The 16,962-nt window shown below is 33.4% G+C and overlaps 9 protein-coding genes across 9 annotated transcripts; 5 read left to right on the top strand and 4 right to left on the bottom strand.

The window, feature by feature from the left end:
• Nucleotides 1-640: 640 nt before the first annotated feature.
• On the top strand, nucleotides 641-2,782 carry EIN_080070 (hypothetical protein; the record flags this gene model as incomplete). The annotated part of the gene is made up of 1 exon (XM_004184353.1): nucleotides 641-2,782. The coding sequence occupies one exon, from the start codon at nucleotides 641-643 to the stop codon at nucleotides 2,780-2,782; it is 2,142 nt and encodes a 713-aa protein (XP_004184401.1).
• Nucleotides 2,783-3,779: 997 nt separating this feature from the next.
• Nucleotides 3,780-4,508, top strand: EIN_080060 (hypothetical protein; the record flags this gene model as incomplete). The annotated part of the gene is made up of 2 exons (XM_004184352.1): nucleotides 3,780-4,098; nucleotides 4,147-4,508. 2 exons carry the CDS (start codon nucleotides 3,780-3,782, stop codon nucleotides 4,506-4,508), a joined length of 681 nt encoding a protein of 226 aa, XP_004184400.1.
• Nucleotides 4,509-4,697: 189 nt separating this feature from the next.
• Nucleotides 4,698-5,903, bottom strand: EIN_080050 (Cyst wall-specific glycoprotein Jacob family protein; the record flags this gene model as incomplete). The annotated part of the gene is made up of 1 exon (XM_004184351.1): nucleotides 4,698-5,903. One exon carries the CDS (start codon nucleotides 5,901-5,903, stop codon nucleotides 4,698-4,700), a length of 1,206 nt encoding a protein of 401 aa, XP_004184399.1.
• A 606-nt stretch (nucleotides 5,904-6,509) lies between these two features.
• EIN_080040 (coactosin, putative) lies at nucleotides 6,510-6,962 on the top strand (the record flags this gene model as incomplete). The annotated part of the gene is made up of 1 exon (XM_004184350.1): nucleotides 6,510-6,962. The coding sequence occupies one exon, from the start codon at nucleotides 6,510-6,512 to the stop codon at nucleotides 6,960-6,962; it is 453 nt and encodes a 150-aa protein (XP_004184398.1).
• Nucleotides 6,963-7,514: 552 nt separating this feature from the next.
• EIN_080030 (hypothetical protein) lies at nucleotides 7,515-9,845 on the bottom strand (the record flags this gene model as incomplete). The annotated part of the gene is made up of 1 exon (XM_004184349.1): nucleotides 7,515-9,845. The coding sequence occupies one exon, from the start codon at nucleotides 9,843-9,845 to the stop codon at nucleotides 7,515-7,517; it is 2,331 nt and encodes a 776-aa protein (XP_004184397.1).
• Nucleotides 9,846-10,984: 1,139 nt separating this feature from the next.
• On the top strand, nucleotides 10,985-11,326 carry EIN_080020 (hypothetical protein; the record flags this gene model as incomplete). Its single annotated transcript, XM_004184348.1, has 1 exon — nucleotides 10,985-11,326. The coding sequence occupies one exon, from the start codon at nucleotides 10,985-10,987 to the stop codon at nucleotides 11,324-11,326; it is 342 nt and encodes a 113-aa protein (XP_004184396.1).
• A 185-nt stretch (nucleotides 11,327-11,511) lies between these two features.
• On the bottom strand, nucleotides 11,512-12,798 carry EIN_080010 (threonine dehydratase catabolic, putative; the record flags this gene model as incomplete). The annotated part of the gene is made up of 1 exon (XM_004184347.1): nucleotides 11,512-12,798. The coding sequence occupies one exon, from the start codon at nucleotides 12,796-12,798 to the stop codon at nucleotides 11,512-11,514; it is 1,287 nt and encodes a 428-aa protein (XP_004184395.1).
• A 778-nt stretch (nucleotides 12,799-13,576) lies between these two features.
• Nucleotides 13,577-13,939, top strand: EIN_080000 (hypothetical protein; the record flags this gene model as incomplete). Its single annotated transcript, XM_004184346.1, has 1 exon — nucleotides 13,577-13,939. One exon carries the CDS (start codon nucleotides 13,577-13,579, stop codon nucleotides 13,937-13,939), a length of 363 nt encoding a protein of 120 aa, XP_004184394.1.
• A 271-nt stretch (nucleotides 13,940-14,210) lies between these two features.
• Nucleotides 14,211-16,604, bottom strand: EIN_079990 (hypothetical protein; the record flags this gene model as incomplete). The annotated part of the gene is made up of 1 exon (XM_004184345.1): nucleotides 14,211-16,604. One exon carries the CDS (start codon nucleotides 16,602-16,604, stop codon nucleotides 14,211-14,213), a length of 2,394 nt encoding a protein of 797 aa, XP_004184393.1.
• Between the last annotated feature and the right edge of the window lie 358 nt (nucleotides 16,605-16,962).

Below are 16,962 nucleotides of genomic sequence, written 5' to 3'. Positions count from 1 at the left end.
TGGTGTCGCAAAAAACTTCTCTTCGTCATAAATATTCAAAAATATCAAATTTATTATCACTTAATTATATTTTTGTCATTGAATGTAGTATTCACAAAATCTATTTTTTTATATAATTAAAAAGTTATTTAAATATTTGAAAATACATTCATAAAAATTTCAAATATCTTTGGATTTGTTATTCATTTATTATTTTAAATGAATAATAAATATAAATATATCTTTTATATATATAATTATTATATTATATTATATTATATTATATTATATTATATTATATTATATTATATTATATTATATTATATTATATTATATTATATTATATTATATTATATTATATTATATTATATCATTATTTATAAATATACATATAGTATAAGATTATAATATATATATATATATATTAACAATAATTATAATTATTGTCATTTAGTGTCAAAAGTCCCTAATTTAGAAATACATTCAAATAAATAACTATAATATAAAGTATTATTCAAAAATATCTATTCATCTTTATACTCTAAAAATATTTTTTTAATTAATTGTAAATAATTAATATGATAACTAAACTTTGTAATTATAATAATATAATAATTGTAAGGTCTCATCTAAAAACACCATTCAGCTATTTATCAAATTGATGCAATCGACAAGACAGAACACAACAAACCTTAAGATCATTGAATTTCTTATCAAACGGATCAAACAACTTGAGCTTAAACAAGAAGCTTTTACGAAGAACACACTTGAGTGTTTGATAGAAGAGAATTTTGGTGAACCTGTGCAATTGACTGCACAAGACTTGGATGTTCTTGGATTTGTCGAACAAAAGATCCTCTTTACCAAAAAAGACGGATTTACCCCGCAACAACTCGTCCAAGAGCGGTCTCGCCTGAATGAGCAACTCAGAAAAGTGCCCAAGGAGCTTCATTTTTTCATTGAAGAGTTGGGCATCCAAATCAATTCAGAGTTGAACAAAATACGCATTTTGAAAAGCAAAGACCCAAATAAACAATTCAAGACTTTGGGACCATCACTTAAACTTTCTGATTGCATTGTCTGCTATAATCAGAACAAGACCTTACCCATATTCATCAAAAATCCCGAGTCTATCAGTGATAACCCAGCAAGCAAAAAGGTCTTTCCTAGAAAATCAAACACAACTTTCCAGGAGTACTTCACCAGTAAGGATTTCCAAAATTGGATGACAAAAGTAGTTCGACCGTACATTGACACTGTTAAGAAGAGTTATAACTTACAAAATAAAAAGGCTATAATTGTCATGCCGCAGGAGCTTTCAAGCAATTTAGACGGTCTCGACTTCACTCCGGATTTTTTTTGTTTTTTGAAATATGGAACTTCGAAACAACTTAATATGGCTACGATGAAAATTTTCGAAGCAAAAGAGCGACTGCTTAACGATTTTAATTCCGTTGAATTGAGCAGAGATGATCAAAAATTGGCGCGGGATTTGAAAAACAAACATGCTTTACTTTTCGAATATATTAATATGAATAATGTAGTGGATAATACGTATGGAGAAGAGAATTTGTGGAAGAGTTTTATAGATGAATTAAATAAAAACTCTGAAGAGAATAAGACACTAATGACACCTCTGACGTTGAATACATTTTTAAAGCGAAATGGAGAGAATAGAAGCTTGAAAGAAATCAACCAAATGTTTGTCGACAACGACTGCAAGGAAACCCCCGTCAAGTTGATGGGAGAACGCATCGTAATTCAAGACAGCGAGATCGAAAAACTCTGTCAAGCATTCAAAAATTACAAAGGAACACCACCAAGCAACATTTTCATTTTTGATATCTTCGACTATCGTATGAAAGCGTGTGGGGAACATGACGGATATGTGAGAAAGGAGAGTGAAAACGTCAACTATATCGTAAGGCGAGAGAGCATCGCTTCAAATATCGCGATTTGTGTCAATGGAAGCGGCAACACAATTAATTTGATGGTAAAAACGACGGCAAAAGAGTTTGCTGCCCTTAAAAAGAAGTTTGCGACTAATACAAACGTGTTTATTAAAGCGGGAGATAACAACTGGATTGAAGACTGTGATGTCGGACATTGGTTCACAAACGTGTTCTACAAAACAATAGAAGAACAACGGAATAAGAAGATAATCACAGGGAAGGTACTATTGATCATCCCCGAGTTCTTCCAAACAGAGATGAAGAAACACACCAAAACTATGAGTTTGTTAAATAGAGATATCCAGTTTGTCCCGATAAAAGACTCTCTCTTTGGAATTACACCACTTGGTCGTCTTGAAACGGATGTAATGAGTGAAATAGTGTTGGAAAATTATAACTTAATATGTGAAGAAAGCCCATTACAACAAAACGAGTGGATCTATCAAATATGCACCATTTTACTTGAGTATTTGTGCCGCGACTATCGAATCATCAACGCGTTCTTCGATTCGTGTTTTGACGACCGGTTAGTTAATATGGATGTTAAAAATCTCTCTTTAGAAGCACAATGGGTCGTTGATTTATACGAAGAAATTATATATGTGAAATTGCCTCAAAACGCATCACTTGAAAATCCACCACTTCAGACTTTTGTGGTTCAAAAAATCAATCCAATGTTTCAAAAAGCTATGAGGACTTTCATTTGTAGTGATTATTTCGGTCAAGCCCGTTCTTTAGATGAGCAAAACATTATGTTCAAAAATAAGTTTCCGTGGGTTACAGAGGACATCTCAGTACTAAATTATATCAAAAAAGAGGACGTGTCTGAAAAGCATTCCCTTGATGATTGAATGGTTTTTATATCATTTTTATATTATAGAATCATATATTATTTGAATAATTAATTGATATGTTGTTCATTACTATATTTATTTAAAAATATATTATTATTATAATAATAGATTATTATCTTAATTGGTAATGAACAATAAACGTAAAAATACAATACAATACAACAATTTGTTACATATCCCGATATGTTTCATTGTTTTCATTAAAATAATTACAAAACTCGATGAAGTTTTGTGTGATTTTTATTATTTTTGTCACAAAAAGCTTTATATAATTAAATTTGTTAATAGTTATTCATAAAATAAACAATACTATTGCTAATAGTATGGGAAAATACTTTTTTTTTCTTTTTGAAATTATTTGAAAACTACAAATTAAAGCTTTAATAGATCATTCAATATCGTTAGTACTATTTTCTTTAAATTGTTCTCATTTCAGGTTTACTGTTAAATGTATTAATATTAAACTATACTGTCTTTATAAAATATTGTACATAATTATAGTTTAGTAACAATGGTAATATGCAAGCTGGTTTTGTCGCGTATCATCATCAATTGATTCCAAATCAATAAATAAAGAAATGTTATTGTTTTTTGTTATTGTTTTTAGTCAAACCAATTAAATATATTTATTATTTATTTATAATAATTAAACAATTACATATTTTTTTTTCTGATAGTTAGTAAAATAAAAATTGCATAAATTAGCAAAATTGATATTTTTTTTGTTCAGACCAAATCTTGTATTATAATTTATAATAAAAATATGAGTTTTATTGATTTAGAAGAAAAAACATAATAAAATCATATCCAAAATGCATTCAATTAATTTCCTTTGTAATAATTTGTTTAATTTGTCATAATTTCTATCTAAATTTTTGTTGAGGTGTATTATAATTAGTTATGAATCAAAAAAAGCTATTTATAATTCAGTGTTGTCCAAAAATACGGGAGACGATTTATAAGATTTGGCGGCGAAGATAAAAATCAAATACATATGGACGGGATGTTCGATGTTTCAAACCAAGTTGGGAATGTCCGCAAATTTCCGGTATATGACCCAACGGACTCGACACCGATTCTCGAAGGTGACGAGCCGTACCACCTGAAATTATGTTTTTGCCCGTTGTGTCAAAACGGGATGACTGTGTTAGCAAAAGAGCGAACAAGGAATGTGATATCGTGGCAATACATTTGCAAAGTCATTTTTTACTGCTTGTCATACATTCACAAAGATAACATCTTTTTCTCTTTAAAATATGACGCACATTGGTTTGTCACAGACCATTGGTACCTTTTCTCGCAACTTCCACAATGTTTGTTATACGTTGTTGTATTGTTTCAAATTGAAAATTAATTTCTAGTCAGAACAAACCCAAACAAATGGAAGAAAAGTATATTGGACGCTATGATCCATTGCAACTCATTTGAGTCCGGAAAATCATCAATGAATAAGACTGGGGTTTGGAAATTGAAAATCTTCGACGCACCATGGGAAAACAAAGACAATAGTTGTGCTGAAGAATTCGAAAAGATGTCGATGGACACGTCTTACCAAGTCGATACCAACTCAAACTCACTCCCATCACTCTCCGCATTGTTCAAAACACAAACCTCCGAATTGAAAATAGAAAACGTCTCCCTCCCTTATTTGTTACCCAACGACTCGATACCATCCAAACCAACACTCCAGGATTTCAACAGTTTCCTGCAGAGTCTCGACTGATTTATTGTTTGTAGTGTGAATCTTTTTCATTTACTTCCTTGAAGAAGTTTTTAATATGTTTAGTATATTCTTATTATACTTATAATAATAATCATTAATTCTATCAATCGATTTAATACATTTGAATACCATATTATGTTGTGTTGAATTGTTATATAAATTAAAAGCACTTGTAATCAGTTAGAACGTTTAGATCTTCTTCCCCCAAGTGGTTTCGTCGTACCAGACGCATGGATCAGTGTCATATGGCTTCTCTTGCTCACCTTTGCACCAGGTACCCTTTGAACATGGTCTGAATCCAGTGTAAAACTCGGAGCACTGGAAGTACTGATCGTTGTGTTTCCCATCGATCACACAGAAGAGACCATCTTCCTTGCATTTCAGCTCATTTTCTTCAGAGACGACCGGCTTCTCAACACTCTTTGCCTTTGAACTCTCAGTTGTTTTCTCTACACATGGATCAACCTTGATGTCAAACTTGCCCTTTCCTTTGCAAATTGTGCCTGGTGGGCATTTTGAGAATCCTTTATACGCATCGGTGCAGATGTAGTACTCGTTGTCGTGCTTCCCATCCAACACGCAGTAGAGTCCTTCTTCTGTGCATGTTGGGATGTCTTCATTCTTGTCGACTGACGGGGTTCCCACAGATTTTTCAGTGCTCTTTTGTGGATTTTCAATTGAGTTGTCGTTCAGCAAGACACAAGGGCTTAATGTGTATGGTTTTGTTGATGCGCCAGCACACTTAGTGCCGGTTGGGCATTTCATGAATCCCTTATAGGAGTCTGCGCAGACGTAGTACTGGAAGTCGTGTTTTCCATCTTCGACGCAGTAGAACCCATTCTCCTTGCAGTCTGGAATTTCACCCTTATCGGTGCTTTTTATTTCGCTCTTCTCTTTTGACTTCTCAATCAACTCCTCATCAAGGATGCATGGGTTGACTGTGTATGGGTAGTGTCCCTTAGCACCACACTTTGTTCCAGCTGGGCATTTTGAGTATCCATTATATGTTGGTGAGCAGATGTAATACTCTTTTGTGTGCTTCTCATCGCCGGTGCAATAAAACCCATCCTCTTTACATATCTCCTTCTCTTCACTCTTGTCAACCGGAGGTGTCACTGGGACTTTCGACGTCTCTTTGCTCTTTTCCTCGCTTTTTGTAGTTTCTTCTTTGTAACCACATGGGTTATACCCAAAGTCTACACGTTCTTTGGCAATGCACTCAGTCCCCGGCGCACACGGTCTGAGTCCTTGGAAAGTATTTGAGCACTCAAAGTACTGTTTTGAGTATTTGGTGTCGTTTATACAATACAACCCATCAATTGTACAGTCGAAAGTACATCCGTTGTCAGTCACAACCTTCGCAGCTGCTATACCGAACAATATAAAAGATAACATTTGATACTCACAGTGCTTATTCGACGCTTTTATAGAGGTTCCATGATCTCCGACACCGAAAATGGGATCTCTTTGTTTTGTTGAGGAAGATCAGATTTCTTTGACAAATCGGTTTTGTTGTTCTTGTGACAAATTCTATTTTGTTAATTAATTATTATATTATTGTTATAGTTTACAATTCCAAAAAAATCTCAATTAAATTAATTTTATAATAGCCAAAACAATATTTAATAGTAAATTAATTAGGGTTGAAATATAATACATATTAATAAAAACCAACTAACCAATAAGTAAATTTATAGTAATAAAATATAAATAATTGTTAGTAACAAATAGAAGTTAAATTAATAAGTAATAAGTACTTTTTATTATATTAAATTAGTGTTGAATATAAATGTTATGAGAAGTGTTATTCCATAAATAAGAGACAATAATAAGTAATAAACTACAAACAAGTAGTAGAAATATTGTAACTATTTTCAAGACAAGAATTGGGAAACCGACTATGAACTGTAAAAGATTAACGATCAACTTGAAAATGAACTCCATTTAGAATGAAAAAAAGAGTATATAAACGTTTGCAACTACAAAAATACAGTAAGCGCAATGGCCTTCGATATGTCTGATCCAGAATTAGCACAATCAATTGCTGAAGTGATTGACGATAAGAACGAAGAAGTCGAGTATGTCGTCTTCAACGTCTCAACTGCTCCAAACAAAGTCAACTTCCAAATCAAAGGAAAGGGAGGACTCAATGAAGTTAAGGCTGCCCTTAAGGACGAAGAACTCCAATTCGCTTATTACAGAACCATCTCTGGTGATGAAGAATCCAAGAGAGTTAAATTTGTCTTTGTTTCATGGGCTGGTGAAGGAATCAAAAAACCAAAGTTGAGAGCTGCTATGAGCATTTTGAAGGGTGAGGTCAAGGATACCTTGTTCAAGAACTTCCACATCGAGATCCACGCCACTTGCCAAGATGACCTTAAGGAGGAGGAAATTGCTGCTAAGCTCAAAAAGGCTGGAGGAGCTGATTATTCCACCAACTCTGGCTCATCATAAATTCTAAGCAATTCGATTTTTCTCATTTTATTGGTTATGTTTGATTTCTTTTCTACTTATTATTACATCGATATTTTTTTGTTTATTATTTTTTATATCAGTTACTCATTTAAAATATAAAAATTATTGTTCCTATCTTTTTCCTAAAATAAATAGTTGGACTTTAAGTCCAAACTAATTTTATAGCAGCTTTTGGTAATGTTTGAAACTCTGTTTTAAAGATTAAGTGTCATAACACATAATTTTGAAATGATATGTATGTACTTTATAGTGTTTAAAACAAACACTCAGTTTTTTTAACACAACAATAAATGTATTTTTAAAAAAACCACCCAGTTATTTATTGTCAGCCATTTAATTAATTTTATCAAAAAGTGACTCCACTTTTTATGACGAAAAATATCTTTAATCAAAAAAGTATTTTTAATTTGTATTATTTATTTAAAAAAACACAGTTATGATTTTATTATTAATTTTAATGTTATTTTTTCATTGTTTATAGTGTCTTATTGCACCTCAAAATTACAAAAACAACCCAACATACATCAATTACTAAAAGTTCAATTTCTTTTTAAGTTGAGGTTCTTCAAAACCTCTGACCTGCGATAGCCTTTCCGTGTTGATCGATTTCAACAAATTTTTAGCTTCAGTGCATTTTTCTATTTCCTCACATGTCACACTCTTTTTCCCTTTGATGTTCTCCAAATCTCTTTTCCTTTCTTCCTCGCTTTTTCTCGACGAGAGAAGTACGTTGTCCAACACTGGGATTTGCCTTGAAAGCTCTTCTTTCACCTCTCCAATCATTGGTTGCAAAAAGTACGCATTCAATTTGCTTCTTGTGTTCCTCCAAAAGCTTTCTCTAATGACACCAAACACCTTCTGACATATTTTGCAGATGGCGGGGTGTGACTCAGCTCCGCCTATGTTTCTCAGTTCCTGTAGTATTTTAAGTTCGTTCTGCCCGCGTACTTCCATTATACTTTGCACTTTTTGTTTGATCCTTGTCTTCTTTTCTTCGTCGGTCTCGTCCGCTTTTATTTCTTCCACGTCTTCTGTTTGTGTGTACATCCCATTAGACAACATGTTCCAGTCAACAACAGCAACAAATGAGTTTAAGTCCTCTTTCAGCATTTTCTCGCACCGTTTCAATTTGTCTTTGACAAATTTGACGTAGACATCTTTCAACGCTTTATTGACACTTTCCGTTTGAAAGACACTTTTCTCCGCGGTGATGTTCTCCATCGCACCAATAGCAACGTCAAAGAGTCTTTCAAATATGTGGACGATTCTCCTTGTTAAGATGTTAATCACTGGGTTGAGTGCTTGTGCTGCTTTCGTCTTAATCACAACACTGACCACTCGTTCTCCTCCATTCAACATTCCTCCTATCGCATGGATGCCCATCGCAACACAAACCTCGTCGGCAGTTGGTACTGGTAATTCCAAAGTCAGTAACGCAGCTTCTGTCTCTCTCATCAGTCTTTCGTATTGTGCTCCTCCGTACAGTTTCATATCTTTCCCAACGATGTCTATTTCGTTCCCAAGTCCTCCCCATCCATCTCCTCCATTCACTTGTCTTTCTTCTCCAATGGTCTCTCCATATTCTTTAGGATTAACAGTGCACTCTCCAGTTATAAGTTGAATGATCAAATTACCGATTCCACTCACATCACTTCTCAGCAAGCTTTTCAATTCGTCGTCCGCAACAAAGTTTCGTTCTTCTTCTTGTAACGCTGATACTTGTTTCTCAAGCTCTATAACGCTCTTTCTCTTCTCGGTAATTTTAGTGTCAATTGAATAATCGTAGAGACTCAACACTCGATTCTCTAGCATTTCCTTCAACCTCCACATCCCAATTTTCTCCTTTTCGTGCTCTCCAATTCCCAGACTTGCAAGCCTCTTGACACACTCAAGGTGCTTTTCGTCCAATTCTTTCTTGAATGAATTTTGGCATTTCTCGTTCACGACGCTGACATAGATCTCATCGTACTTCTCATCATCTGCAAAAAACTGCTCCAAATCAGTTTTAGTTTTCATTTGGTGGATTTCTTCATCAAAGTCCGTTAATACAAAAATTGGATTTTTCATGTTTTTCTGTTCTGCGAAATTTCTCGCGGAGTCGCTTTCGCTCTTCTGGTTATATTTGTCGACACATATTGTGACATTGTTTTTTGCCAAATAGAGTGAGTACATTTCGTCGACTTTACTCTTCATTTTATCGTTCCCAAATTCAAGGTCGATGCTTGGTAAGTCGATCAAACACGATGGAATAACGTTGTTAGACACAATTTGAATTTCAATGGGTTGCGCACAGACATTCGACTCTCCAATTTGTTCGCAGACCCCTTTAATAACATCATCGACCGAATTTAAATTGAATTCAGTCCAGCGTCCGTTCTCTTTAAAAGTGCACCTTGTCTGTGTGAGTTGTCTTGAATACACCAGGTCAAACACAACTGGAACAGCAACACTTCTTTTGTACGAGTAAAACTGTTCGCCGACAATCGCCTCGATAATTTGTATCTTATCCGAATTGTGCTTTCCAAAGATAAGTATTTTTGGCTTCTCAGCGCCGTTTTCCGTCGATGCAATGTCTTCGTATTTTTCATAGAAAATGAGTTTCTGTCCGTCAGAAGAAGACTTCTTGTCCATACACGCACGTTCTTTCTTTAATACATCTTCTATCTTCTTCTTCATCTCCTCCATTTCTCGCTCTTTCGCTTTCTCCTCTTCGCTCTTCTCATGTGAAGCTGATACCTTTTTGGCAACTAAGTTACGAGCCATTTCCTCGATGTTCATCATGTTTTGTGTCGACTGTTGGCTTGCAGGAAGCATCCCTTTTGCCGCTTGAAGAATTTCACGCATTGTCTGTGTTGATGTCATTATTGTTATAATCGTTTTTTAAAAATTCTTTTATATCCCTTTATTCTATCCATAATCAATTCCTCAATTATTCAACTCAATATATAGTTCTGTTATTAATAAAATTGTATTATTCTATTATTACATAAATAACTCATATGAAAATTATTTTTTTTTCATTGAAACAAATTGAAGAAAAAATTTACTATTTTGTTTATTGGACTTTATAATAAAAAGGTTGATTGAATTGCTATTATATTGTTTTATCTAACAATTTTAGTTATATTATTATTAGATCAAACTACTTTTTTTTTGAAATGAAATATTTTGTTATTAAAATCATTTGTTATTTAGTTGTTTTATTTTTAGTTTTTTTAATTAAATAACTTATTATTTATTTAGTAAATTTTTTTAATTATTATAATTTTAATTATTATAATAACTAACTCATACTATTATTTTATTATATTATTAATATATTTAAATTATATACTGTTTATAATAAACAAATAATAAAATTTTAATTAAAATGGAAAGTTATGTTATTTTTTTATTTAAATACTTAAGATTATGGTTTTATATTAATATTTTTTTAAACTATTTTAAAATTTTTTTTTAGCTTTAAAAAATAATATTTTTCTGTTGAATATATTTTATTTCCAACGAATAAATTTCGTATTTTTTCATTTGAAAAACGGGTACATTAGATTAATTGAAATTTGATACTTTTTTCCTCAGAAAATGAAATCAACCTATTTTTTCCAATAACTTTTATTATTATTATTTTTATAATAATAATATAATTGTTTATTCATGTATTGAAATTTCCCACAGAAAAGTTTTTTTATTATTGATTATTTTGCCTTTTTTTTATCAATTATTTATTATTTTTACATTCCTAAATCATAATTATAAAAACAAAGTTTATTTGAATTTGTTTTTTATAATTGTTATTTTTCTTTTTTTTTATAAAAAATATTTTTATACTTAATTAGTTAAGACCAATATTTTAAAAATATGTTTCAAAAATACAACCTTAGTTTTCTAAATTTAACAAAAACTTTTCGGCCTTCAAAAAGAAAAAAGAAAAAGTTTTCCTTTCTATTGATTTTTTAAATGATTTTTCACAATAAAATGGAATTTATCTTTTATTTATTCACATGTCCCTTTCCGCTTTCACACCAGTTATGACAAAAGGGTTTTTCCTTGTGGTTGAAGGCTCCAACGAAGTACCGATATCACGACACAAATACATGCATACAGTTACACGACAAAGTTCGCCATCTCAAGCGACTAAAAATGACTTCAGCTCTCCTTGTAAACGAAGGAAATGGGCTTTTGAGTTAAAAAAGCGAGCTGTTAAATTAGCAAGAAAGATGGGTGTAAACAACGCAATTGAATATCTTTTGATGGTTGACAAAAACTACTTGGGGCTTTCCCCTTCAACTCTTCAATATTGGCTTCTTCAAGCCGAAGGAACAAAAAAGGAGTTTTACAACTGACTTCAATACAAATGTAATTAAACTATATCTTATTAGTATATTATTTCTATCATCTATTTATTATTATTAAATTAAAAATATATCATTCTATCTTACTCGATATAACTCTCTAGTAATTTATAATAAATTTAAACTATTAAAAATTATATTATAATATATGTATAATTAAACTACTGAAAAAAATCTTAGATAAAGACTGGCTGATATCCCTTCTCTTTGAGTGCATCTTCGAGTCTCTTCTTGTAAACACCATCTGCTACTTCAACAACTAATCTGACATTACACATTCCAATGCCGGCATTCTTTTTGACTTGTACATCGTACAACTGTGCCTTTTGTTCAGCGACAATGGAGACAATGTCGTTCAAGACATCTCCAGAGTCGGGGCACAAGATGTCGAATCTCAGGCTTCTCTCACAGTTGATGAGTCCGACATCGATGATGTTATTAAGGAGTCGCATATTAACATTTCCACCAGAAACTATACAAACAGCTTTCTGTCCTTTCTCAATAGGAAGTCTTCCACTTAATAATCCAGCAATAGACAAGACACCCGCACCCTCGGCAATAACTTTACTTCTTTCCATCATCAACATCATTGCCTTTGTGATTTCACTTTCGTTGACGGTGATGATATCATCAACATACGAGTCAATCATTTTCAGTGTTAATCGACCAATGGAATTGACCACGTCCGTCAACTCGTTCTCTTCATTTTGATGTGTTCTGCAGATGACGTGGTGCTTCTTCGACAAATACGCCGATGACCCTTTCTCGCTCTGAACACCATAGATTTTCACACGAGGATCCATAGTCTTAACTGCTAATCCAATACCACATATCAAAGAACCACTTCCTACAGGTACTATGATAGCATCTACCTCCGGTAAGTCTTTGAGAATTTCAAGACCAATGGTCCCATCACCAGCAATGATGGAAACGTCGTCTCTAGCTTCGATGTAAGCAAGTCTCTTGTCTTCAGACATCTTTTTAGCGTATGCCTCTGCTTCTTCAGTTGTATTTCCGTGTAATTCGACGGTGGCTCCATATCGTTTCATCGTCTCAACTCTTCTTGGGAATGTGAACGATGGGCAAATGATGGTGGCCGGAACGTCTAAGGTCTTTGCGCAGAACGCGACCGCAAGACCGTGGTTTCCGCATGAAGCGCAGATGACTCCGCGCTTCTTCTCTGCGATGGTGAGTGCGTTGAATTTGTTCATGACACCTCTCACTTTGAAAGAGCCACTTTTTTGCATGTTTTCAAGTTTGAGGTATGTGTCGATTCCGATGTCGGCAGAGATTGAGCCGTTTGATTCCAAAGGAGTGTGGTGGATGTTTGGGTTCAAAAAGTTTTTAGCGGCGAAGACATCGGACAAGAAGATTTGTTCGAGAGGTGTTTCGTCGTTGGTCATAATTTCGGAAAACGAGGGTGAGCGGAGTGCAGCAGCAACTGGGACTACAATGTCTGACATAGCAATTGTTTTTCAGAGATTTTCATTTTTTATATTTTTTCAAGGAAGTGTAGAAGACACCCTCACCTTCCGTTTTTTGGTGAAGAAACGAAACAATAGACTATTGGTTATTCGACTCGCTGTTTTACACTCTTTTTATAGTAAGTTTGTGGGCTTTCTGTGACGGCTATTCGAAGTTTTTGTGGATTATTATACACTTTTTAAAAGCAAAATACGACGAAAGAACCTATTTTGCCCTCTTGTTATTCAATTAAACTATGCTTTATAATTTATGAACTAGTAGCGTTATTATATTAATAGAGCATCAAAAAAATTCTAAAGATTCTAAACTACATCAAATGGTTAAACAAACTATAACGAAGAGAAATCGATAATCCACTTGCCAAATTGAGTCTTTTACCGATTCTTTTTATTATTTAGGCGAAGGATAATCAGAGTTTTCTTGTGTTCAAAAATTATGCCAATTCACCAGCAAATACACGGTATAAACGTGGTGAGTTTTCACGCTGATTTGTAATCTATTTTCATTTTATTTATATTTTTTTGTATATATTTTCAGTTTTATACTCCAATAAAATCGGGCAGTTCGGGTAAACAGTTTCTACGAAATAATTTGTTTTTTTGAAAACAATGAAACCTTGCTAAACCCTGAAAGAGTTTCTTATTATATCAACAAAAAATAAAAAAAATAAGGAAATTAATACAAATTGGGGCGTGAAAAACTTGGAAAGAAGATAAGATTCCTTGACAACAAAAGACAAAACTCCAAAATACACAAATGGACGTTCCATACGACGTGTTTTATGTGTTCCCAAACGAAAGACTTCCTATTGGGAAATATAATCCTTCCGATAATCAAGACAAACGCGTTCCAAGAGAAACAGAGGAACTTGCTTCTGTTTCTTTCGAAGACGATGATTCGATTGTTCCGGATTACACCAAGTACAGCCACAAAAAGACGACAGAAGAAAATAATAAAGAGGCTGTTGACACATTTGCCGACTTCATGGAAAATTTCAATGTGGATATGGAACAGACTCTACAAGAAGAAACAGAGCACCAAAAACCAAATCCACTTGTTGGAAGTATGCCTGTCAAAGAGAAACACAAAAAAACAAAAAGTGGGTGTGTTGTTGTATAATTTATATATCTTATTGTGTTTAATAATTAACACTATTTTATATTGCACACACAATCTTTTGTTGTTCTAATATAAAACACATTTATATAGTAATATTATTAATATAGTTATATATATATATAATATATATAACTATATTATAGTAATATATTATGTATTTATGTATTACTAGTTATAGAAAATAATGGTTTAATATATCAAATAACATACTTTGGTAATAAGTGCTTCAATCAATAATTCAGAACACGTCATTTAGTGTGAAAAAAACTGCTTAAAATATGAATTTGTTGTTTTCTTTGTTCTCTATGATTTGTTCGAGTTTTTTGATTTCTTCAACAACAAACTCCATTGCCTCTTTATCTCTTGCGTTTATTCGAATGATCATTCTTTCACTGATTTCACGAACTTTTCTGATTTGCTTTGAGTTAAAAACCTTTGTCACGTTGTTCTCGTTAACCATTTCGACAACGCTTCGAAGCATATGACAGACTGCCCGTTCGTCTTCTTCTTCGAGCACAGGGTATGAGATTAAGCCGACAATCCCGTCAACAAAAGATTCGATGAAAAAGACATTTTTGACGTGTTGCATCATATACACAAAGAGAATCGAAATTGCAGGAAATACTCCAGCAACTTTAAGACTTAAAAGCTTTCGACAAATTGAAGGTACCTTTTCAAATATCGTGTCCCGCCTGTGAACAATTACTCCAATCAAAATTTCAATCCCAATTGCAGTGCTTTGCGTCGTTTTCATCAGAAGAAGCTCTTCTAAAATGTCGTCAGTGATGTCGACATGCACAGACAAGAGTACCAAATTAGTGATAAGAAGCGCCTGTAAATCCTCTCGAATACAATTCATCGCCATTGCGATAAGGTCTTTTGTGATCTTCAAAATTTGTTCTGTGTTAACAACAGACTTTCTCTCATCAAGCAATTCATATCGAAGTTGTGTCAGTAACAACGGCAAATTGTCGTCCTTTGCTTTTGTAATTTGACTAAACAGTTCGTCAGCGGTGCTTTTCGTCGTGCTACTTGGCACCAACGAAAGAAATTCGATGATTTGTGGGTACAACGCCGCGTCGACTTCTAATATGTCTGGTAACAGCTGTGAAAGAGTCATTTGGTGATTCGGTAGTGACGCCGTTTTTGAAACTTCTTGCATGAAATACTTGAGGTAATTCGAAACCAAACTAAAGTGTTGTGTTTTCAGTAAATTCCTCAAAATGTTTTTGTAAGGGAAAGACTCCGTTTTGAAGTAGACGACATCGTTTAGCAAACTGATAGTCAAGAGCACAATTCCCTCATCTTCAATTTCTGTGAATTCTGATGTCATTTCCTCTAAAAATTGAATTTGTGCCTCTTTGGGTAACTTGGGGACGACCTGTTTGAACATCTCTATGACCTCCCCACTATGGTCCTTTGCCTCTTCGGACGCTTTTATAGTCGCTTCAAACTTCTGGTAGTTATCCAACAACGACATGTACAATATCAAAAGTTCGATGATGTATTTGTTCGCCTCACTCAATGGAGCGTCTATTTTTAGTTTCACACCAAAACGGAACAACGAAGCAATAAAGCTTGTCTTTTCCAGTTTTTCGATGAACTTTTCGTCTATCAAATTGGCCACTTCTATGTACGCAATTTGATTCTGCAAATTCCAAATAATGTCTTTGACAGCCTCTCCAACGAAGTTGTCATGGTTCATCCGCAGTAAGCTGATGTAAGGCCTCACTACAATTTTCTGTAAATACTTTGCTGGGTCGACAGCAGACAGTACGATGAAGTACAACAGCTTTAATTGATTTTGTTGTAACAACTTTGGTCGCAAGTACTTTTCGAAGTTGTTGAGGATGAACATAAAGAGTTGTGGTTGCACATTTTCAGGAACAAGTTGTGTCAACACAAAGGACGCTGTTTGTTGGATGTATTGTTCCATGTTGCCGCTCGCAAAGTGGATTAAAATGATAAGGAGTCCATGGCAATTGACGATCATATCAAACATTAACATTTTCAGGGCAGTCTCAACGTCTCCACTGTTAAGTGGCATGAGTTGCACCAACGACAAAGTAACGGCTTCGATATCCAAGTGCTCTTTCGCCTTATTCCATAGTTCTTTGTTATACCCCAACTCGACAATGCCTGACACAACATCAATAATACTCGGCTTCATTAACACTGGAACATTCTCATTGATGATCACCTTCAGAAAGGTTTCTATGATGTATTCTAGAAGTTCTTTTGTTGTTTTTCTCGTTGTTTTGAGAGTGAAAGAGGTCTCTGGGTCATATCGCTCTTCAAAAGGAAGTGTTTTAACCTTTTCAAGACCAGGAAGTATTCCCCATGCCACCACCGTCTCAATCAGCTGTGAGAATTTACTTTTATCGTGCTCGTTCAGCGAGTCATCTTCTTTGTCGTAACTCTCTCCAATTTCATCGTTAATAGCACGGATGACGTCACAGCTATATCGAACGTATATTTCTCTGACATCTGTAGTCTTCAACCGACATGATATCTGGGTAGAAAAGTCTTGCTGAGATGGTATAGGAGAATCAATGAGTGAATATTCATACATTAAAACATTTGATGTTATAACTTCCTCGATTATATGTGATTTGTACTGTGGGTCTGTGAGATATGAGAGTTGTTTGCGAGTTTTTTCATTCATCGAAAAGTGTTGTTTTGAGATTTTTTCTAATTTAATTTTTTGAAGAAAATGAAATGGTTTAAACTAAAACAAATACTATTTTTATTATTGTAAGTATTAATAAATTATTAATAATAACATTAGTAAAAACAATAATTAAACATATTAGATAAAATAAATCAAAAATAAAATTAATTTCATAATTGTGTTTATATAAAACTATTATAACTAATATTAGAAAAACTAATAATTATAATATAATTAAAAATAATAAAAACTTTTATAATATTTTTTACTCATTTGTTTTAGTAGTTTTTATTACAATAACACCTCCCAAAAGTGGGCGTTTTATTTTTAATCAATTTAAAAAAAACATTTT

This window comes from Entamoeba invadens, assembly GCF_000330505.1.
Source record: "Entamoeba invadens IP1 unplaced genomic scaffold scaff_1105074725643, whole genome shotgun sequence".
In the NCBI taxonomy this organism is placed as follows: domain Eukaryota; phylum Evosea; order Mastigamoebida; family Endamoebidae; genus Entamoeba; species Entamoeba invadens.
The sequence above is the reverse complement of the archived record's forward strand: the minus strand, read 5'-3'. Positions and strand labels throughout refer to the sequence as shown.